The 24424-nt window shown below is 47.1% G+C and overlaps 1 protein-coding gene across 1 annotated transcript in view; it reads left to right on the forward strand.

The window, feature by feature from the left end:
* LOC146005600 (1-phosphatidylinositol 4,5-bisphosphate phosphodiesterase gamma-1-like) overlaps window positions 1-24424 on the forward strand; it is an 82061-nt gene that overhangs the window by 24913 nt on the left and 32724 nt on the right. The window contains exons 2-6 of the mRNA XM_083144929.1: window positions 10196-10345; window positions 11918-12011; window positions 14033-14080; window positions 20808-20892; window positions 21377-21457. Coding sequence (XP_083001055.1) covers window positions 10196-10345; window positions 11918-12011; window positions 14033-14080; window positions 20808-20892; window positions 21377-21457 — 458 coding nt within the window. The remainder of the gene's footprint in view (window positions 1-10195; window positions 10346-11917; window positions 12012-14032; window positions 14081-20807; window positions 20893-21376; window positions 21458-24424) is intronic.

Genomic DNA, 24424 nt, shown 5'->3' on the forward strand with positions numbered 1-24424 from the left:
TTTGTTTTTTACACGATAAAAACTAAACAATAAAAAAAAAAAAAACATAAAAAGGGAAGATAAAGTGTCAGCTCTGTGACCAAACACGGCCCCAGCATCTGACAATAACAACAGCCATCGCACAGCTCAGATCACAGCGGCTTTTGTTCATCCCGTAAGGGATGATTTTTCCAAAATCCCAACCAGCCCCTAATCCCGTGCACGGATGAGATGGCTCCAAAGTCCTCCGGCCTGTAACTATGGAAACCATCAAGCCCCGAGGCCTGACCCATCGACTATCCATGGCCGGCAGTGACATCACATAGATTCTTCTCTGTATAAACAGTGTCCCCGTCAGTGTTGTAACGACGACGCACGGGGTTCCAATGCTGACACCAGAATCACCTCATTGTTATGGTGTTATAAATGTTTCAAGGGTGCCGGCATTTACATATTGGTTACATTCGCAGGGTGCAGTGCAGAATATCACATGTCGGTGGCCTGGGAGTTGGGAACCCAAACTGTTCTGAGATTCCTTAATAGTCAGGTATAAGCCATAAAGCAATCACTAAATTGGTGTCTGTGTGGAGTTTGTATGTCCTGTGTGTTTTCAAAAGTCATGTTTGGGCAGGTGGAGTTTGAGCTCCAGGCCTCCACATAAATATAGGCCCATCGCCATGACAGCATGATGATCACGAAGACTTTTACAGTACATTTTTTTTAAATGAAGCTGTTTATTTTCTGTATTATTATTATTATTATTCATGGTTACTTGTGGCATAAAATTATGTATTTGCGAATTATCAGCCCGCAAAATGACAGAACAACATAACAATAATGTCAGCGCTGCCGGCTGTGATATTTAATATAGAGTGTAAGCTCCACTGGGGCAGGGACTGATGTCAATGTTCAAATATTCTATGTACAGCGCTGCAGAATATGTGTGCGCTATATAAATAACTGGTAATAAATAAATAATTGCTCAGCGGAGAGTCATCTAGTGGCCGCCTGCACACAAAACTCTTGAATTCCCCAAATAGAGGTGAGGAGCATCATACCCTCCAACATGACCCATCCCATTAGGTACAAAATGCTCTGTTCCTGGACTTCCCTGCCAGTGACAGTTACAGATGTGAGCCTACAGCACAGTCCAATATTCAAAGAGGGGGGGGGGTCACATCAACTCTCAGTGATGTTTGGGATGGCAGCTGGTGTGGCTCCCCTTTTTGAATATTGGACTGTGCTGCAGGCTCACATCTGTAACTGCCACTGGCAGGGAAGTCCAGGAACAGAGCATTTTGTACCTAATGGAATGGGTCATGTTGGAGGGTATGGAGCATTGTTAGACCATTATTACAGTACTAGGTGATTCATCGCGCCCTACGGGCGCTCTTCACACCGTCGTAAGGGGCTGCGCCCCCTTAATTTATGAACGTTTGTATTGTGAGAAATATGGTTAGATTTGTATGACAGATGGCCTGTATTGCAACTTGAGTTATAGGTGAAATGTGTTAAATAGAGAGCATATGATTTGGAAGGGGGTGTGTATTGTTTTGTTTAATTAAAAAGCGGTTACAGAGTAAGATGTACATTGATAGTGTGGATGGTACAGTGACATTTGTGGATGTGTGTGCATGTTGTTTAGGTGTGTGTGTGTGTGCAATAGTATAGTAGGGTGTTTTTGAGTCAGCGGCTCCCCACTGGCGGAGGTCACGACACAGGAAAACAGGAGGCTGGGTAGTGATAGGGGTGTGTGGGAATAAGGGGGACTAAAGAGGAGGGTGGGAGATACTGTGCAGCTTCTGCCAGTGGTTGAGGGTCCAGCGTGGCAGTACAGGATGGTGGCCCTGAGTCAGTGTCTCCTCCTACTGGGTGGGAGTTAGGGTGCATGAGAGCAGGAGGCTGGGCTATGAGGCATGATAGGGGCATGTGGGCAAAACAGCGTCAGCGACTCCCCAGTGATGGAAATTACGGTTCAGGAGAGCAGGAAGCTGGGTAGTGATAGGGGTGTGTGAGTATACGGGGGACTAAAGAGGGGCTTAGGGGTGCCGTGAATTGCGGGAGGGGCATGGGGGTGCAGTGAATCAAGGGAGGGAGGGGGCGCAGGTGTCAGCTAATCGGAGGTCCGCAAAGCGCGGGAGGGGGCGTGAATCGCGCGAGGGGGGGTTGCGAATTGCGGGAGGGGGGAGGTGCGTGGGGGTGACGTGAATCGTGGGAGTGGGGCGTGAATCGCGGGAGGAGGGGCACGCGGCGCGATGAATCAACCTAGTTGGTTATATATTCTTGTAGAACAGGGGTGGGGAACCTCAGGCCCTGGGGCCGTATGCGGCCCCCTTAGCCTTCTGAGTGGCCCTCCCACCCACCAGGCGGCTTTGCCGGGAGTCAAGTAAAGGGGAATTCTCGCGAGAGGTCGGTAGTTCTCGCAAGATTCCTCTTAAATCAACAGCAACTGGAGACTGTCAGTCCTATTCAGCGGCAGCCGCCGAAGCGTGGGACGGCTGCAGCAGGACAATTTGTAAGAGACATTTTTACATATGGCCCCCGAAGGATTTTTTCCCCATACAAACGGCCCTTGGCACAAAAAAGGTTCCCCACCCCTGTTGTAGAAGGATGGAAGGATGTTGCTGTCATTCAGAATGCATTTACATAAACAGTAATAGTAGCAGTAAAAGATCTGACAAAACACCTACAGTAAAACAGAACAGGTGTTATATATTATACAAAGAATTGGTTGATGATGTCTAGGTTGACGTGCACATAGTTGTCACTGGAAAAAATTGCCACAAGAAAAAATCAACACAGAAAGGTCAACACATGTAAATGTTGACATAAGTGTGGCACTTCATTGGTGTCCATGTCGACACATGAGAATGAATATGAAAACATTCAAAAAGTGAAAAATAAATCTTCAAAAACTCATGTCAACCTTTTTCATTGTCGACCATAGCCATGTCAGTGTTTTGCATGTGCCATTTAATCGTGGGGTTGCCGTGAATGGGGGGGGAGGGAGGTGGGGGGTGTCTGCGAATTGCGCGGGGTGGGGGGCTCGCGGGGGGTGCCGCGAATTGCGGGAGGGGGGGTCGTGGGGGGTGGGTGACGCGAATTGCGGGAGGGGGGTCGCGTGGGGGGGGGGGGTACCGCGAATCGCCACAAGAAAAAATCGCGTGGGGGGGGTGCCGCAAATCGCGTGGGGGGGGGGGGGGGGGTGCCGCAAATCGCCACAAGAAAAAATCAACACAGAAAGGTCAACACATGTAAATGTTGACATAAGTGTGGCACTTCATTGGTGACCATGTCGACACATGAGAATGAATATGAAAACATTCTTAAAATGAAACATAAATCTTCAAAAACTCATGTCAACCTTATTCATCGTCGACCATAGCCGTGTCAGTGTTTTGCATGTGCCATTTGATCCTGGGTTTGCTGTGAATCGCAGCGACTGGGGGGGGGGGGGGATGGTGGGGGGTGTCCACGGTAGGGGGGGTGGCGGGGGGGGGGTGTGTGCCATGAATTGGGGGAGGGGGGGTCGCAGGGGTGGGTGCTGCGAATTGCGGGAGGGGTGGGACGCGGGGGGTGGGGTGCCCCGAATCGCCGGAGGGGGGGTCGTGGGGGCTGGGGTTGCCGTGAATTGCGGTAGGAGGGGTTTGCGGATCGTGGGAGGGGCCCTGCGAATCGCGGGAGGGGGGGCGGCGGGGGGCACTCACCTGGTGTGTCTGAGTAGCTGTGTCTTTGCTGGGTAACATGGGGAGGCAGAGGGTGTCTGGCACTGTGCATACCTCCCAACATGACCCATGCCAGGAGGGACACAATGCTCTGCCGCTGGACTTTCTTCCTAATGTATGATTACCTCCATCTGTGTTGAACAGGTTAATTGATAGGAAAGGTGCTTCAACACAGGTGATGGCAATCATACATTAAAAGGAAAGTGCAGGAGCAGAGCAAGGTGTCCCTCCTATGACTGTGGGCTCACTGGGCTGGTTCTCTGTCATGTGAGTCAGAGGCTCCACCCAGCGTTAGAGGGTCAGACACACTTTGACAGATGTAGCCAAATATATAAGAGATTCAAAAAAAGAAAAAGAAATCTTCAAAAACTCATGTCAACCTTTTTCATTGTCGACCATAGCCGTGCCAGTGTTTTGCATGTGCCATTTAATCCTGGGGTTGCCATGAATCGCGAGCGGGGGTGGGGGAGGGAGGGAGGAGGTGAGGGGTGTCCGCGAATCCCGGGAGGAGGGGTCGTGGGTGGATGCCGTGAATTGCGGGGGGTGTGGGTGCCGCGAATCGTGGGAGGGGGGGCGCCGGGGGTTGCAGTGAATCGCGGGAGGGTGGGTCGCGGCTGCGGGGGGTTGCCGCAATGACAGGAGGGGGGGTCAGGGGTGGGGAATCGCGGTAGGGGGGGTCGTGGGGGGCACCTTGAACTGCGGGAGGGGGGGCCCGGGGGGGTTGGCGCGAATCGTGGGAGGGGGGGGCGGGGTGACGCGAATCGCAGGAGGGGGGGTGTCACGGGGTGGGGCCACGAATCGCGGGAGTCACTGGGGGTGCCGCGAATTGCGGGGGGGGGTCGTGGGGGGTGCCGCGAATCGCCACAAGAAAAAATCAACACAGAAAGGTCAACACATGTAAATGTTGACATAAGTGTGGCACTTCATTGGTGTCCATGTCGACACATGAGAATGAATATGAAAACATTGAAAAAGTGAAAAATAAATCTTGTCAACCTTTTTCATTGTCGACCATAGCCATGTCAGTGTTTTACATGTGCCATTTAATCGTGGGGATGCCGTGAATGGGGGGGGGGGGGGGGGGGGAGAGAGGTGCATACCCAACATGACCCGCTCCAGGAGGGACACATTGCTCTGTTTCTGGACTTTCTTCTTAATTTATGGATTACCATCACCTGTGCTTAAACACCTTTCTTATCAATTACCCTGGTTAAAACAGGTGATGACTGTCTGTCTGTGGGCTCACTGGGCTGGTTCTCTGTCATGTGAGTCAGCGTTACAGCTCCAGTCCAGACACACTTTGAGTGACAGATGTAGCCAAATATATAAGAGATATAGGATTAGTGGAATGCAGTGCCGTATAGTCTGGTGCTTAGTTGCAGTTACAACTACTGCGCTTCATATTCAGGGGTAGTGTTATCAAAGCTTGGAGAGAATTACCAGCCAATCACCTCCTAATTGCTAATGGTTACAGCCTGCGTTTGTATAATAACTGATGGTACTTTGCCTAATTCAGACCTGATCGCAGGACACATTTGTTCTCAAAATGGACAAAACCATGCTGCACCGCAGGAGGGGCAGATGTAACAAGTGCAGAGAGAGTTAGATTTGGGGGAGTTATTTTGTTTCTGTGCAGAGTAAACACTGGCTTCTTTATTTTTACACTGCAATTTAGATTTTACTTTGCACACACCACACCCAAATCTAACTCTCTCTGCACATGTTACGTCTGCCCCACCTGCAGTGCATTTGGTTTTGTCCATTTAGAGAACAAATTTGAATGAGGCCCTTTGTCTTACTCCAAACTCCTATCTATATTATATTAATCACAAGTTTGGGGGAGGCCTCAGAGGAGATGAGGAATGGGTGAGGTGTGTCGGCGTGGGAGGCCCTTTAACAATCACTTTACAAGGAAAATAAAGCTTTTATGTCAAAATCCGATATGCAGAATAATCCGCCGGATTCGGCCAATGTGAGGAACAGGCACCTGTCAGTCCCAGGAGGTGACAGAGGTCTCAGTGTGAGAGCGCCGTTTAATCCCCAGCGCCAGGCACCGAGTGCAGACAATGTATATTTGTTTTCCACGGACTTGAATGGTTCTGTTTTTCTCTCCGATTCCAAAACAGCACAAGCAAAAAACATAAGACGCATTTAGAAGGAAAAAACAACAAAGGAAAAAATATTTGCTATCCCATAGAGTAAAGATCTGATGTTGTGGTTTGCATTCTTGTGGTGCAAATGGATGGAAAGAATAGCTTAGTGTGTCCTTTCCTGGAAACGCTGAGCAGCTGTTCTATATAGGACTGTACATAAATACTGCATTTCCCAAGCTGTTCTACATAATGGTGCTGGTTCTCTTTCGCGCACAAGGATTTGTACACATATTTGTGCATTTCCGATTCCAAGATGGACTGAACTTTGCCGGATCTTATTTTGTACGAAATAGGTGTTCCGGAGCCGAACCAATTTCCAGTCACCGCCTAGCGCGTTTCCAAAACACTTTCGATACCATATATCTCAGTTGCATCTGCGCTTTTGAAAAATATCGACCATCTGCCCAAATAACTGCACGAATCAGCCCCATAGAGAATATTGAGTTTCGCTGCTGACCATCATTCTGATTGTCCTTCCCTTTCTCATGTGGTGTCATTTCCTTCCAGAAATAGCTTATGGTTTAAATTAGATTTTCCGGGCAGGTTGTGCGTGTGTTACGCATGTAGTGGTCTCATATCGGAATTTAATCAATGCTAGTTTAAGCTTTGAGGTGCCAGAAAGGGTCATTTTTCCTTTATTACTCCCTTTGAATCACAGCGCTGAGTTACTCACCTGTAAAATAATTTCATGGTGAGAAAAACATTGTGGACTCTGTGATCAAGGGGGTTATTCTAGTTTACTCTTTCTGACAAAATCCTTCTTAGATGGACAAAACCATGTGCACTGCAGGTGGGGCAGATGTAACATGTGCAGAGAGAGTTAGATTTGGGTGGGGTTCTACTTCAAAGTGAGATCTATATCGCAGTGTAAAAATAAAACAGCAGTATTTACCCTGCACAGAAACAAAATAACTCACCCAAATATAATTCTCTCTGCACATGTTACATCTGCCCCACCTGCAGTGCACATGGTTTTGTCCATCTAAGAAGGATTTTGTCAGAAAGAGTGAAATAGAATAAGGCCCCAGATTACGGAACTATCCAGAGAATCAGTGATATATTATCACATGGGGGACGCATATTTTGGGGTCAATGTACAGTATTAAGCAGTGCAGAGAGGAGTCAATTTCAGACCCACGCACTATGCGCCAAATTCAGCCCCGTCCCTGATGTTTGGAGTTTGCGCACTCGCTGAGGTGTCCGCTCCAGGTAATAGGCAGATGATAATTGATTGCTATGAGCAATGGCCCTTATTCTGGTTCACTCGCAAAGGAAAATTCCTTCTCAAATGGGAAAAACCATGTGCACTGCAGGGGGGGGGGGGGCAGACGTAGCATGTACAGAGAGAGAATTAGATTTGGGTGAGTTATTTTGTTTCTGTGCAGAGTAAATACTGGCTGCTTTATTTTTACACTGCAATATAGATCTCACTTTGAAGAAAAACCTCCCCCAAATCTAATTCTCTCTGCGCGTTACATCTGCCCCACCTGCAGTGCATACAGTATGTTTTTTTCCATTTTGAGAAGGAATTTGCCTTTGCGAGTAAACCAGAATAAGGGCCAATATCTCTACTTGTGGACTATTTACCGCTGCATGATAAACCTCCACATTTGTTTGGGTATCCGGACTCATGATAGATTGACTCTAGGTTGACATAACGTCGACCACTATTGGTCAACAGTGAAAAGGTTGACAGGGTCAAAAGGTTGATAGTCAAAATGTCAACATGGTGAAAAGGTTGACATGATTTTTTTATGGGAAAGGTCGACATAAATTTTTTTTTACAATATTTTGAGCCAATGAGAGCCGACAGGCTGTACTTCATACCCTGCCATCCACTATGGCGTGGAGGGAGAATATAATAGTCTGCAGGGCGCAGCGAGCCATGTGAGGTGACGCGGTACACTTAGATGGTGTCCATGTTGACCTAAGATGACATAGACACCAAAAAACTTGAAAAACTCATGTCGTCCCCTTCCATGTCAACCTTTTCAATGTTGACCTTTCAATCATGTTTACCTTTTGACCTGGTTGACCTTTTGATACTGTCAACCTTTTTACTGTCGACCAACAGTGGTCAACCATATGACTGTAGACCGAGACATTGTAGACCTAATATCCCATAACTCTTTGTTTGAACATGAAAACACCTGAGAACATTAGAAATGACCTTGGATCAAGTATCATTGGCTTGTCTAGAATTAGGCAGCAGCCTATCTATACTGTACTGTATATATAACTCCCATCTATCTATACTGTACTGTATATATAACTCCCATCTATCTATACTGTACTGTATATATAACTCCCATCTATCTATACTGTACTGTATATATAACTCCCATCTATCTATACTGTACTGTATATATAACTCCCATCTATCTATACTGTACTGTATATATAACTCCCGTCTATCTATACTGTACTGTATGTATAACTCCCGGTCTATCTATACTGTACTGTTTATATAACTCCCGGTCTATCTATACTGTACTGTATATATAACTCCCGGTCTATCTATACTGTACTGTATATAGAACTCCTGTTCTATCTATACTGTACTGTATGTAGAACTCCCGGTCTATCTATACTGTACTGTATATATAACTCCCATCTATCTATACTGTACTGTATATATAACTCCCATCTATCTATACTGTACTGTATATATAACTCTCCGTCTATCTATACTGTACTGTATGTATAACTCCCGGTCTATCTATACTGTACTGTATATATAACTCCCGGTCTATCTATACTGTACTGTATATATAACTCCCGGTCTATCTATACTGTACTGTATATAGAACTCCTGTTCTATCTATACTGTACTGTATGTAGAACTCCCGGTCTATCTATACTGTACTATATATATAACTCCCGGTCTATCTATACTGTACTGTATATATAACTCCCGGTCTATCTATACTGTACTGTATATATAACTCCCGGTCTATCTATACTGTACTGTATATATAACTCCCATCTATCTATACTGTACTGTATATATAACTCCCATCTATCTATACTGTACTGTATATATAACTCCCATCTATCTATACTGTACTGTATATATAACTCCCGGTCTATCTATACTGTACTGTATATATAACTCCCGGTCTATCTATACTGTACTGTATATATAACTCCCATCTATCTATACTGTACTGTATATATAACTCCCGTCTATCTATACTGTACTGTATGTATAACTCCCAGGCTATCTATACTGTACTGTACTGTATATATAACTCCCGGTCTATCTATACTGTACTGTATATATAACTCCCATCTATCTATACTGTACTGTATATATAACTCCCGGTCTATCTATACTGTAATGTATGTATAACTACCAGTCTATCTATACTGTACTGTATGTATACCTTACATCTATCTATACTGTACTGTATATATAACTCCCGTCTATCTATACTGTACTGTATGTATAACTCCCGGTCTATCTATACTGTATGTATAACTCCCGGTCTATCTATACTGTACTGTATATATAACTCCCGGTATATCCATACTGTACTGTATATATAACTCACGGTCTATCTATACTGTACTGTATATATAACTCCCGGTCTATCTATACTGTACTGTATATATAACTCCCGGTCTATCTATACTGTACTGTTTATATAACTCCCGGTATATCTATACTGTACTGTATATATAACTCCCGGTCTATCTATACTGTACTGTATATATAACTCCCGTCTATCTATACTGTACTGTATGTATAACTCCCAGTCTATCTATACTGTACTGTATGTATAACTCCCGGTCTATCTATACTGTACTGTATGTATAACTCCCGGTCTATCTATACTGTACTGTATGTATAACACCCGGTCTATCTATACTGTATATATAACTCCCGGTATATCTATACTGTACTGTATATAGAACTCCCGGTATATCTATACTGTATATATAACTCCCAGTCTATCTGTACTGTATATATACTGTAACTCCCGGTCTATCTGTACTGTAATGTATATATAACTCCCAGTCTATCTATACTGTACTGTATATATAACTCCCGGTCTATCTATACTGTACTGTATGTAAAACTCCCGGTCTATCTATACTGTACTGTATATATAACTACCGGTCTATCTGTACTGTATATATAACTCCCGGTCTATCTATACTGTACTGTATATATAACTCCCGGTCTATCTATACTGTACTGTATATATAACTCCCGGTCTATCTATACTGTACGTAGAACTCCCGGTCTATCTATACTGTACTGGATGTAGAACTCCCGGACTATCTATATGTGTAACTCCACGTACATCATTCTCCTGTCTTCTTTCTTTCCAGTTGACATTCAAGAGATTAAAGAGATTCGGCCAGGGAAGAATTCCCGGGATTTCGAGCGGTACCCTGAAGATGCCCGTAAAGTAGACGCTTCCCTCTGCTTCATCATCCTGTACGGGACAGACTTCAGGCTGAAGACCCTCAGTGTTGCTGGTCAGTGACTAATTACAGGAGCTGCCAGTAATTAATATCTAAGTGCTCATATAATGCAATTGTTACAACGTCTGTACTTTAATTGGCCACAGCTGGTGTCATAAACTATAATGTACAACAAGGTGTTTATACATGATTGCAGGAAGATTTTACTACAGTACCTTGGTTTTATAGGCACTGTGGGCAGTTCTGGATTAAAGGGAGGCTGGGAGGGGGGAGGGGTAGCAGAGGTCACAACAGAATAGAGGGAGTGGGGCAGGATAGAGTGGAGGGGGTATGGATCATAGGGTCGACAGACTGAAAGTCGACATGCATCAAGGTCGACACACCTGAAGGTCAATATGGGCTTAAGCCGACAGGTCACTGGGTTGACACCCGCATAAGGTTGACATAGGCATGTTGACAGCCAAAAGGTTTACATGGGGTTTTCCACGTTTTTTTTTATCCTGAATGTCGATACAGTTGACATGGACACTAAAAAAGTGCACCGCGTCCCCTCTCATCGTTCGCTGCCCTTGCCAGGGTTCGGGTACCCTATTCTATTCTTCCTCCTCGCCCTAGTGGGTGGTAGGGCATGAAATACCGCCTGTCGGCACATGCCAGCTACTACTGGCTGTATGCTTGCGCAGTGTATCGACCATCAGCCGCTGTAAGAATCCGCAGCTGTGCGATCATGTCTGAATCAGGGCCTTAGGCTGTTTATGTTCACGTGCTATGGGGCTTCGGGGCCCTCACTGAGCTTCTGCTCCTCATTCTGCAAAGTGCTAGACAAGTGGTCACTGGCCACCGGTGGGTACAGAGGCACAGAAGGGAATCGCAGGGTGCAGGCGATGGGCGGAGAGGGGGCGACTGCTTTCCACCTTTGCTAAAAAAGTCTCCGAATTCTAAATAATTGCAGTAATTATACGCTATAAATAAGGAGCAAACCCCCTAAATGTATTTACTTTAACTCACTTTATATATACTGTATGATTATATGTCTCTCTGTGTGTGTGTATATATATATATATAGATAGATAGATAGATAGATAGATAGATAGATAGATAGATAGATATATAGATAGATAATGAATAGAAGCCAGCACATCCAAATTCTTTTTGCAGAAAAAGTCTTTATATTCAATAAAGTGATGAATCCATACAAGTAAAACAGGACTCCATGGGACAAGTACATCAAATCCAGACACAAGAGAAATACTTATGGTCACAGAAATAACACGCCATGGAGGTCCAGAGTGGATTACTCATGCCCGACGGCCGTTTCGGTGGGGTCTCACCGTCATCAGGAGACCCCAGCGAAACGGGCGTCGGGCATGAGTAATCCACTCTGGACCTCCATGACTTTTTCTGCAAAAATAATTTGGATGTGCTGGCTTCTATTCATTATCTACAAATGTACCATTATGTGGCTACAGAACTTCGCAACTGTTTGAGAAAGTGGCCAGGGGTTTCATGCTTGTTGCCAGGGGTTACTTGCTCGCTGCCATGGAGTTTCATGCTGCCCCCCCTCTCTATTTATACACTATTTCCTCGCCATACATATGTACTGACATGACATTATTTCCCCTCCAGCCTTCAGCGAGGAAGAGGTGACCCTATGGATCAGCAGCCTGACCTGGGTGGTGTCGGACACACAGAAGTCGCCGGGTCCTCTCCAGGTTGAGACGTAAGAACTAGGATACAGGCTGACACCCTCTTGCCATCTCTGTCATATGCCTTATTTTATACTGTAGCCTATGTTGGCACCACATAAATATAGAAATAATTATAGAAATGCCAAGGGCTGGGGCATACACTATTATTATTACATTTATTTATAAGGCGCCACAAGTGTTTTCCAGCGCCGTACAGAGGGCATACAACAGAACAGTACAGGGAGACTGAATATTACAGTAAATGTGCATCCACCCTACCAGACTCACAGGGGAATGTTCATACAACTGCAAGCTATCGCCGAACACCGAACGAACCATCCAGGGGTGCATAAGACCACTTTATTGGGGTCCCCAATTTCCCAGGATTCATCAGCCTAGGCTGACTAGTTAGGGGGGATTCCGTGAATTGTCCCCTGGCTGTGTCAGGACCTCCCTGCTAGTGGAGTTTGGTGCTGGTTCTAAATTTCAGAGGTCCCCTACTCCCCATACTTTTTGCAAGTATTTTTGGAACCATGGCTCCCAATTTACGAAGATGGGAGTTCTATTTCAGATAGATATTGCTATAGGCAACCAATCCGATCCTGTCTATTATCTTCTAGATGCTAAATAAATAAGAAGAAGATTCTGATTGGTTGCAACATCCTATGTGAAATAGAATACACATCTTAGTAGTGTGATCGCTGATGTATGTACTTGTGTCAGGCACAGATGTTTATCGAGGAGGGCGTGGGAGATAAGAGTGCAAACTCAGCCAGGTGGAATTCCACTGAATAATATTGATTTTCCCGGAGTGTGTGCTCTGCGCTCGGCCGGTGACATTCCTGTCTCTGTGACACAACGTGTACATTCTGCCATCCCCCTGTTACCAGCTGCCTCACACCTGGGTGCAATGATCCTAGAACTCCCACAGTACCCTCCACAGACCCCATCCCTGTTCCTGTCCCCACTCGCTGCCCCCTGGTGGTTCTCCATTATAGTCCACACTCTGGACTAGAGAAATCGCAATATCAAATGACTGCGAGTGCACATCGCCCGTATTGCGCTTGCGCAATTAGCAACAACATTTCTGATCACATAATAGTCACAGCTTTATCGACAGGAAGTCGGCGTTTCTGAGCAGAAATGTGGCGTTTTCTGGGTGCCCAGGCGTTTCCGGGGAGGGACTTTGACGTCAGTGCTGCCCACTTCCTGCCCGGCTCAGTCACAAATTAGTGGAAGCCTTACATTTGCTCAGATGATAAGTACTCTTCGATGTTCTGGGAGTTGAGAATCGATCTGTGAATGTATTGCTATTTGCGATGCTTTCGCACTTTTTCACAGGGAGGTTTCGCTATCTGGGCCGCGGCTTTCTGCGCTCAGTCAACTGCAACTTCTCCGATTAATGGTGAATTAGGCGACAATCACCAAACATTTTGCGCCATTGCTAGACGCCCGATGTGACGTAATTGGGGCACCGCAGAAAGCTAGTTTGATTCATTTTAATGTCTTTCCAAACTGTATAGTGTCTTTTTCACATCACCAGACTTGTTGTGTACCAGGGATTTAGGATTTGCACAATTGTGGTTGTGTAAACACACACTATGGGCCTGATTCAGATCTTCTGGCTAGGCTTTGTATAGTCAGAGCCTACCCCGCCACCTGAATCCCCTCACTATGCTACGAGCAGATTTGTACGCTACACGGTCTTCTCCAAATTGGGGGCGGGAGCTGACGTCATCCGCCCACCCCCTGAGCAGGCAGTGGCACGCTGCTGCTCCGGCGAGGGATGCCAGTCTCTCTTCCTGCAGTGCTGTGACTCTGGTGCAGTAAAGTGACGTTGCAAAGCGTCAGATCACCCTACAGCACCGGATGACTGTGTAGCCCATAATGTATAACATTCCACCATCTGGCATCTCCCTCCCGACACATTATTTGCACAAACTTGCTTATGAGAAAGATTTTGAGTGGAATTTATTAAAAGAAGGATGTTTCCTTTATGGAGAGTCCACAGAGTCTTCCCATTGGCTTTAATCTGTCTCCTTCTTTCATACAGGTGGCTCCATAAGCAGTTTGAGGCCATGGACCGGGCACGGGACGGAAGGTAATGTTACTGAGTGCCAACACAAGCATGTAGTATTTCCTAAACTGCCACTGCTTCTGGTTTGCTATCAGCTCACCTCTGTCCTCCTCCAAAGGTCCCAGCTCACCTCTGTCCTCCTCCAAAGGTCCCAGCTCACCTCTATCCTCCTCCAAAGGTCCCAGCTCACTGATGTCCTCCTCCAAAGGTCCCAGCTCACCTCTGTCCTCCTACAAAGGTCCCAGCTCACCTCTGTCCTCCTCCAAAGGTCCCAGTTCACCTCTGTTCTCCAAAGGTTCCAGCTTACCTCTGTCCTTCTCCAAAGGTCTCATCTCCCCTCTGTCCTCCTCCAAAGGTACCATCTCCCATCTGTCATCCTCCAAAGGTCTCATCTCCCCTTTGTCATCCTCTAAAGGTTCCAGCTCACCTCTGTCCTTCTTCAAAGGTATCATCTCCCATGTGTCATCCTCCAAAGGTCCCAGCTCACCTCTGTTCTTCTCCAAATGTCCCAGCTCCAAAGGTCTCATCTCCCATCTGTCCTTCTCCAAAGCTCACCTCTGTCCTCCTCCAAAGGTCCCTGCTCACCTCTGTCCTTCTCCAAAGGTCCCAGCTCACCTCTGTCCTCCTCCAAAGGTCCCAGCTCACCTATGTCCTCCTCCAAAGGTCCCAGCTCACCTCTGTCCTCCTACAAAGGTCCCAGCTCACCTCTGTCCTCCTACAAAGGTCCCAGTTCACCTCTGTTCTCCAAAGGTTCCAGCTTACCTCTGTCCTTCTCCAAAGGTCTCATCTCCCCTCTGTCCTCCTCTAAAGGTACCATCTCCCATCTGTCATCCTCCAAAGGTCTCATCTCCCCTTTGTCATCCTCTAAAGGTTCCAGCTCACCTCTGTCCTTCTCCAAAGGTCTCATCTCCCATGTGTCATCCTCCAAAGGTCCCAGCTCACCTCTGTCCTTCTCCAAAGGTCCCAGCTCCAAAGGTCTCATCTCCCATCTGTCCTTCTCCAAAGCTCACCTCTGTCCTCCTCCAAAGGTCCCTGCTCACCTCTGTCCTTCTCCAAAGGTCCCAGCTCACCTCTGTCCTTCTCCAAAGGTTCCAGCTCACCTCTGTCCTCCTCCAAAGGCCCCAGCTCACCTCTGTCCTCCAAAGGTCCCAGCTCACCTCTGTACTTCTCCAAAGGTCCCAGCTCACCTCTGTCCTTCTCCAAAGGTCCCAGCTCACCACTGTCCTCCTCCAAAGGTCCCAGCTCACCACTGTCCTCCTCCAAAGGTCCCAGCTCACCACTGTCCTCATCCAAAGGCCCTAGCTCACATCCTCTCTGTTGCCCTAAAAAGGACTTAGCTCACTTCCATGGGTCTCAGGGTCCCCTCTGTCTTCATCCAAATGTCTCATCTCCCCTCTGTCATCCTCCAATGGTTCCAGCTAACCTCTGTCCTTCTCTGAAGGTCTTATCTCCCATCTGTCATCCTCCAAAGGTCTCATCTCCCCTTTGTCATCATCTAAAGGTTCCAGCTCACCTCTGTCCTTCTCCAAAGGTCTCAACTCCCATGTGTCATCCTCCAAAAGTTCCAGCTCACCTCTGTCCAGACCTATATATAAAGTTCTCATCTCCCCCTCTGTCCTCCTCCAAAGGTCTCATCTCCCATTTGTCATCCTCCAAAGGTCTCATCTCCCCTCTGTCATCCTCTAAAGGTTCCAGCTTACCTCTGTCCTTCTCCAAAGGTCTCATCTCCCATCTGTCATCCTCCAAAGGTCTTATCTCCCCTTTGTCCTCCTCCAAAGGTCTAATATCCCCTCTGTCCTCCTTCAAAGGTTTCATCTCCCATCTGTCCTTCTCCAAAGTTCTCATCTCTCCTCTGTCATCCTACAAAGGTTCCAGCTTACCCCTGTTCTTCTCCAAAGGTCTCATCTCCCCTATGTCCTCCTCCAAAGGTATCATCTCCCATCTGTCACCCTCCAAGGGTTCCAGCTTACCTCTGTCCTTCTCCAAAGGTCATCTCCCATCTGTCATCCTCCAAAGGTCTCATCTCCCATTTGTCCTCCTCCAAAGGTCTCATCTCCCATCTGTCCTTCTCCAAAGGTCTCATCTCCCCTCGGTCCTCCTCCAAAGGTCTAGTCTCCCCTCTGTCCTCCTCCAAAGGTCTCATCTCCCATCTGTCCTTCTCCAAAGGTCTCATCTCCCCTCTGTCCTCCTCCAAAGGTCTCATCTCCCCTCTGTCCTCCTCCAAAGGTCTCATCTCCCATCTGTCCTTCTCCAAAGGTCTCATCTCCCCTCTTTCCTCCTCTAAAGGTCTCATCTCCCCTTTGTCCTCCTCCAAAGGTCTCCTCTCCCCTCTGTCCTCCTCCAAAAGTCTCATCTCCCCTTTGTCCTCCTCCAAAGGTCTCATCTCCCATATATCATCCTTCAAGGGTTCCAGCTTACCTCTGTTCTCCAAAGGTCTCATATGCCCTCCATCCTCCTCAAAAGGTCTTCTCCACCCTCTGTCCTTCTTCAAAGGTCTCAGAAATGGGGGGAATGGGTGAAGGGACCTTGGGATAACCTTGGTGGAACCTAGTACAGTGGGTTGTTGGAAAATGTGGAAAATGTTTGGGTGATATTAATACTGTTTTGTCTATATACGTAACAAGCATTATAGTTCATTAAACACAATACACCTGCAGCCAACAGTGAGACTGTGACTTATTGCAGAGCTGGGACATAAGCATGGAATACAACGTGCCGGTTTCTGCAGGTGACACTGGAAATGTGACGGTTATATATAAACCTGAGCTTCCTGCACTCGGATCTCTGGTTGCATTGTTGGATCGGGAAGGTCGGGCATAATGGGCTAAATTTACTAGGATGGGAGTCCTATTGAAGATGAGATGTTGCTATTGGCAACCAATCAGAGTCTATTGTCTTCTAGAAGGTACTAAATAATTAAAAAGTGGAATCTGATTGGTTGCTACGGGCAACATCTCACCTGCAATAGAACTCCCGTCTTAGTATATTTACTCCAATGTCTAAAAATTCCTCATTTGGAGAAGGGGGTCTCAGGAGATGACTTTGGCCTCAATCTGCCCTGGGTTTTAGTTACCCCATTGCAGGGCAGTTGTATGTCATGTTGGCTGGAATTCGATGAATAAAACTTGAATCCAATTTATTACTTGGGGTCCAATATTTGAATGACCCTAAATTCTGCGAGGACTGGAGATGTGCGAACGCCTGGAGAAAATGCCTTCGGCGAGTTTCATACTCACGGGTAGGGGGCGGGGGATCGCCCAGTGTTTTATGGGTGTGCCCACAAAGGGGTGTGCCAAAGCAGGAATGTCGATGCCTGCCTGGGGTGAGCAGCTGACGTCACATGACGCCAGTGCCTGCCCCCATTGTGCCCATCTCCGTCCAGGATAAAAGTAAGTATAGACTTTCATCGGGTGTGGATCAATAGGTCGCCAGCAAGTTGGTCGACAGTAATTAGGTCAACGCCATTAGGACGACATGCATGTAGGTCGACATGAGTCTAGGTCGACATGGGTTAGGTCGACAGGGTCATTAGGTCGACATGGGTTAGGTCGACAATCAAAAGGTCGACATGGGGTTTTTCACTGTTTTTTTTGCCCCGAATGTGGACACAGTCGGCATGGACACAGGTGCACCGTGTCCCCTCACATGGCTCGCTATGCTCGGGCACACTATTTTATTTTCCCCAGTGCAGGAAATACCGTCGGCTAAAAAAACAGTGAAAAACTCCATGTCGACCTAATGACCCTGTCAACCTAACCCAAGTCGACCTAGACTCATGTCAACCTTCCTTCATGTCGACCTAGACACATGTCGACCTGAATGCATATCGACCTAAATGCATATCGACCTATGGTCTCAACCTAATTGCTGGTGACCCAATGACCGTATCCCCTTTCATCCATGAAGGGAGGAAAAATCATTTGATGTTGAGCAACCATCCGATGACTTTCCCACCGTGCGGCCGCATGCGGGGGACGTGTAAGCGTACACATCTGCTCACATGGGAGCGAGGGGGGGGGGGGTGTGTGTGTGTGCATTTGGCGGGGAAGCGTTTACCTGCTCACCAGGCTGCAAATGTATGCTGCTTAGCGACAGTTCTGAATCGGGCCTTAGGTAAGAAATACTGTGGATTAATAAGCCTTATTGGCCGAGGTATATATGGGGTACAGCTGAATAAAAGAATCAATAATTACAGGCCGCACTGTCCTATTATACAGGAATATACTGAAATCCACCAAAACTTGATTTATAATTTACGGTGGAACTGGAGGAATGATTAAAAAATCTAGCACAAAACACGGGATGGACTTTCACCGAAATGTGGCAGTGTGCACTGAGTAACATCGGACTTATTTCCTAGTACACAGAGCTGTTGCCTGACATCCAAGGCAACTAACAACAATGCAAATAAACTTCCTGACACCGAGTTTACTTTGTACTAGTCCGAGTTCCTTCCTTGTGGACGCCGTAATTACCAGTTATGCGGAACAAACACTGGGCACAAGTCTAGTAAACAAAGCGGCCATATTATACAGTACATGAGGTAGCCAGATGGCACCGTGGCGGCGGGTGGGGAGCGGGTCATGTTTTGCAAGGTGTTATGTTAGGTGCTGCTGACACACAGGTATATTTGGTATAAGGCAGGCGGCGCCAGTACACGCTGCTGGCGGTCCAAAATTCAGGTGCTAATTCAGCCAATGCTGTGACGGGCGCCCCCTGAGAGGTAATAATTTTGCATACGTCAACCCCTGTGCTTGTAATACCACAGATTGGTGGCATACATTTGATAGATCTACAGAAAAAAAAGGCAGGAGGTCAATAATTCGACCCCAAATGTTTGACGCTCAACAGTCGACGCGTTTTACCGCGTAATTCCTGAAAATCTAAATTAATATTTAGACTGTTATTTTGGAGTGAGATATCAGTGTTCATGGGGCACAGATATAATGAGGCACGAGGCACTGCGTCATTTTCTTTAGCAAGCTTGCAACCTACGCGATATAAACAGGAAGTCTGACAGGAGGTGATAGGAGTCTGGAACAGGAAGGGGAAAGAATCCAGCTCAGGAAATGGTGTCATTGAGTCGCAGATGTGTCATGATCATGATTCGGCCTCGCTGAGCACCGAGCTGTCTGACAAGAGTCCTATTTTGACCTGAAATAATCATCTAAAAAGTCCCTTCGGCCTGGGCGATGATCTGGGCATAGTATAGATCCGGGTGACATTATTCCGCATGTATCATCATTTTTAAAAGCTATAAATAGCTGTTAAAATAATACAGAATATAAAAATGAAGGCAGAGGTCTGCGCTGCAGGAAACAATGACGCCCTCTACATCTTTATGTGTGCGCCGGTTCCTCGGCCGCGCTTTTGTCAAAGTACACCATCGCCGTAACTTAAACACACAGGGATATTTGAGAGTCCGAATGTTTCGATTGTCCTGCTTGAAATCTGCTTAAAATTTCCCTCTTATCTGACGTTATGGTTTTACCGTGTTAGCGTTGCCCTTACATATACCCCTTGGAGAGAGATAAAGTGACAGAGATAAAGGGCCCAATTCAGACCAGGATGCAGGGCTGCGAATTTGCAGCCCTGCCTACCTGCGGACAAATGAGCATGCGCACAGTACACTGGCCCTTGTTCTAGTTGAATCGGTCGGATGCGTATTTCGGACAGGAACCGAGTGTTCTTAGCCCAGCCTTCCGTACGGATCGCTCACACCGTCCGAATGCGGTAAGACGCCGACCGAACGGACCGCGAGTGGATGTTTCGTGTGAACACCTCCTCCATCTGTGGGAACCTCCCCCATCCTCCGATGGTCGCCGACCATCGAATGCTGGACCGAGTAGTCAGGCAGCACCGAGTGCTCCAGACCACTTGGGCATTTCTCCGTGTGAAAGCAGGGATATGGGCGGGCAGCTGGCATCCGGCTAGGTCAGATGTCCGCCCCCCACATGTGCGTCACGGCCGGATTACCATACGTACGCCCAGCATTTTCATGGGAACGCCCATGAAACATGGGGCGTACGCATATGTTAATGAGCCTAAACAGCCCTTCACGCCCCTCTCCACCCCCTGCTCGGATTGTTCCAACCGATCGTTATCTGTACGGAATTCACGCCGTATTCGGACGTGCGCGGCGTTCGCACATGCGCAGATACGCCTATGCACATGCGCAAACACCAACCATCGGCCGCCCGTCCGCATTCGGAGCCATCCGACTCAATCAGAATAAGGGCCACTGTGAGCATGCGCAAGACGTCTGTGCGAAGGCAGCCAGTGGTGGCTGCTCGCAGCGGGTTTGACAAACCTGCGTTTAGTGGGCGTGCCTCAGAAGGCGCAGGCGTTCCCTGGTCCATTGGGAGGGAGAGTCGCTGAAGCCCCGACTTACTCGCCGCTGCGAACAGAGGGGAAAACCATTCGATGGCAAGGGATTGCCGATGGTTCCCCCATGTACATGGCGGTGCACATAGGCGGGAATTCGCTTTAGTTCTGGCTGGCATGGGGTGACAATTATCTGATCGCTGGGCTCTGAAAACATTTGCAGTCCAGTAATCAGGTTTGAATCAGGCCCAAAGTACCAACCGATCAGGGGGCAGATGTATGAAGCCTTAACAAGAGATAAACACAAGGGTGATAAAGAGAGATAAACATCCAGCAAATCAGCCCCATAACTGTCATTTTTCAAATATAGTACTTAATATGATAGGATTGGAACTAGTATATAAGCGGATTTGTGTTTATCTTGTAGCATCACCATGAAGGACCTGAAGGCTCTGCTCCCCCACATTAACTACCGGGTACCGAACATGAGATTCCTGCGCGACAAACTGCAGGTGAGTGACCCCAATATCCTTATTGGGGAACCTTCCGCCCTCCAGCTGTTGTGGAACTACACATCCCAGCATGCCTTGTTATAGTTTTGCTATGTGGCCATGCTACAACTGTTGCAGGGCATGCTGGGATGTGTAGTTCAACAACAGCTGGAGGGCCGAAGGTTCCCTATCCCTGTTGTAGATGCAGCTATATACACCCGGGTATGAATGATGCAGGCAGGTCTCCCCTCCTGCTAATTAAATGATAAATGTACTAAAAATTTGTGATGTTACCCATAGCAACCAAATTCTGTGTATTTCTCTATTGCATCCTAGAATCTGATTGGTTGCTAAGGACAACAATCAAGTATCCAGATAACTATGCTAAGTCCACACCGACTCTGGGTCTAACTAACCCACCTGAGAACCGGGGCTTAGCAATATGTTCTGTAACCCATAGCAACCATTTACGTGTTCCCCTCTCTTTCCCCTCTCTCACGCCCAGGAGATCGAGGTCCGCAGTGAGCTGAGTTTCCCGCATTTCGTCCTGTTCTACAAGAACCTGATGTTCGAGGCTCAGAAATCAGTAAGTGTCTGAGCCCCATTAATATGCTGGGAGCTCCCGGCTCACCACCTTCCCCGGAACAAGACTGAAATGTTAATGCACTGTCCTGGACAATAGGTTATTGTGCTGCTGCCAGGGGACTGTTTATTGGCGCGTAGGAGAGAGAATTGGACCCTGGCCACTGGCAGTGGTCTGATAGGCGGACGACGCACGACAGATTCCTGTCATTTATGTACTAATAATATATGTGTACACAGGAGTGCGGAACTCTAATTATTGTGCAGGATTCTGTTTTACAAAGAACTTTATCTTAGAAAACATTATAATTTTATTATTTATCTACAGTTTCTTATATAGCGCACACATATTCCGCAGCGCTGTACAGAGAATATTTGAACACTCACATCAGTCCCTGCCCCAGTGGAGCTTACAATCTATATTTCCTACCACATGTACACGCACACACAGACATTCTAGGGTTAATTTTGTTGGGAACCAATTAGCCTACCTGTATATTTTGGATTGTGGGAGGAAACCGGAGGGTATCCGGACTATTGTTAGACAGCCATTACATCGACACCATTAGTTAGACAGCTCAATAGGTCGACATGGTTTTAGGTTAACATACCATTAGGTCATCATGTCATTAGGTCGACAGCTCATTAGGTTGACAGCTCATTAGGTCGACATGTTTTTAGGTCGACACTACCATTAGGTCGACAGTGTCTATGTCGACAGTCAAAAGGTCGACATGGGTTTTTTCACTGTTTTTTGAGCCGACATGTGCCGACAGGCGGTATTTCATGCCCTACTATCCACTAGGGCGTGGTGGGAGAATAAAATAGTGTGCCGAGCGCAGCGAGGCACCGTGCCCGAAGCATTGCGAGCGAAGCGAGCGATGCGAGGGGCTGAGGTACACTTCAAACTGTGTCCATGTCGACTGTGTCGACATTTCGGCCAAAAAACAGTGAAAAAACCCATGTCGACCTTTTGACTGTTGACATAGACACCGTCGACCTAATGGTAGTGTCGACCTAAAAACATGTCGACCTAATGAGCTGTCGACCTAATGAGCTGTCAACCTAATGACATGTCGACCTAAAACCATGTCGACCTATTGAGCTGTCGAACTAATGGTGTCAATGTAAGTGCTGTCTAATATCCGTCCCAGACCCAACCGGAGTACCCGGAGGAAACCCACGCAAGCACGGGGAGAATATACAAACTCTGCACAGTTAGGGCCATGGTGGGAATCGATCCCATGACCTCAGTGCTGTGAGGCAGTAATGCTAACCATTACACCATCCGTGCTGCCCTGTATATATAACACATGGTGGGAATAGAACCCATGACCTCAGTGCTGTGAGGCAGTAATGCTAACCATTACACCATCCGTACTGCCCCGTATATATAACACATGGTGGGGATAGAACCCATGACCTCAGTGCTGTGAGGCAGTAATGTAACCATTACACCATCCGTACTGCCCCGTATATATAACACATGGTGGGAATAGAACCCATGACCTCAGTGCTGTGAGGCAGTAATGCTAACCATTACACCATCCGTACTGCCCCGTATATATAACACATGGTGGGGATAGAACCCATGACCTCAGTGCTGTGAGGCAGTAATGTAACCATTACACCATCAGTACTGCCCCGTATATATAACACATGGTGGGAATAGAACCCATGACCTCAGTGCTGTGAGGCAGTAATGCTAACCATTACACCATCCGTACTGCCCCGTATATATAACACATGGTGGGAATAGAACCCATGACCTCAGTGCTGTGAGGCAGTAATGCTAACCATTACACCGTCCGTACTGCCCCATATATATAACACATGGTGGGAATAGAACCTGTGACCTCAGTGCTGTGAGGCAGTAATGTAACCATTACACCATCTGTACTGCCTGTATATATAACACATGGTGGGAATATAACCCATGACCTCAGTGCTGTGAGGCAGTAATGCTAACCATTACACCATCCGTACTGCCCCGTATATATAACACATGGTGGGAATAGAACCCATGTCCTCAGTGTTGTGAGGCAGTAATGTAACCATTACACCATCCGTACTGCCCCGTATATATAACACATGGTGGGAATAGAACCTGTGACCTCAGTGCTGTGAGGCAGTAATGCTATAACCACTACACCATCCGTACTGCCCCGTATATATAACACATGGTGGGGATAGAACCCATGTCCTCAGTGCTGTGAGGCAGTAATGTAACCATTACACCATCCGTACTGCCCCGTATATATAACACATGGTGGGAATAGAACCCATGATCTCAGTGCTGTGAGGCAGTAATGCTAACCATTACACCATCCGTACTGCCCCGTATATATAACACATGGTGGGAATAGAACCCATGACCTCAGTGCTGTGAGGCAGTAATGCTAACCATTACACCATCCGTACTGCCCCGTATATATAACACATGGTGGGAATAGAACCCATGACCTCAGTGCTGTGAGGCAGTAATGTAACCATTACACCGTCCGTACTTCCCCGTATATATAACACATGGTGGGAATAGAACCCATGACCTCAGTGCTGTGAGGCAGTAATGCTAACCATTACACCATCCGTACTGCCCCGTATATATAACACATGGTGGGAATAGAACCCATGACCTCAGCGCTGTGAGACAGTAATGCTAACCATTACACCGTCCGTACTGCCCGGTATATATAACACATGGTGGGAATAGAACCCATGACCTCAGTGCTGTGAGGCAGTAATGCTAACCATTACACCATCCGTACTGCCCCGTATATATAACACATGGTGGGAATAGAACCCATGACCTCAGCGCTGTGAGGCAGTAATGCTAACCATTACACCATCCGTTCTTTCTGCGGATTGGCAGCCCTGATGATAATCGGACGAATGCGAATGCGCACGGTACGTCCGTGCAAAGGCAGCCAGCGATGGCAAGCGATGGGGATTGTGAATGTTTTTCCCCTCA

This window comes from Crinia signifera, chromosome 5, assembly GCF_055691185.1.
Source record: "Crinia signifera chromosome 5, ASM5569118v1, whole genome shotgun sequence".
In the NCBI taxonomy this organism is placed as follows: domain Eukaryota; kingdom Metazoa; phylum Chordata; class Amphibia; order Anura; family Myobatrachidae; genus Crinia; species Crinia signifera.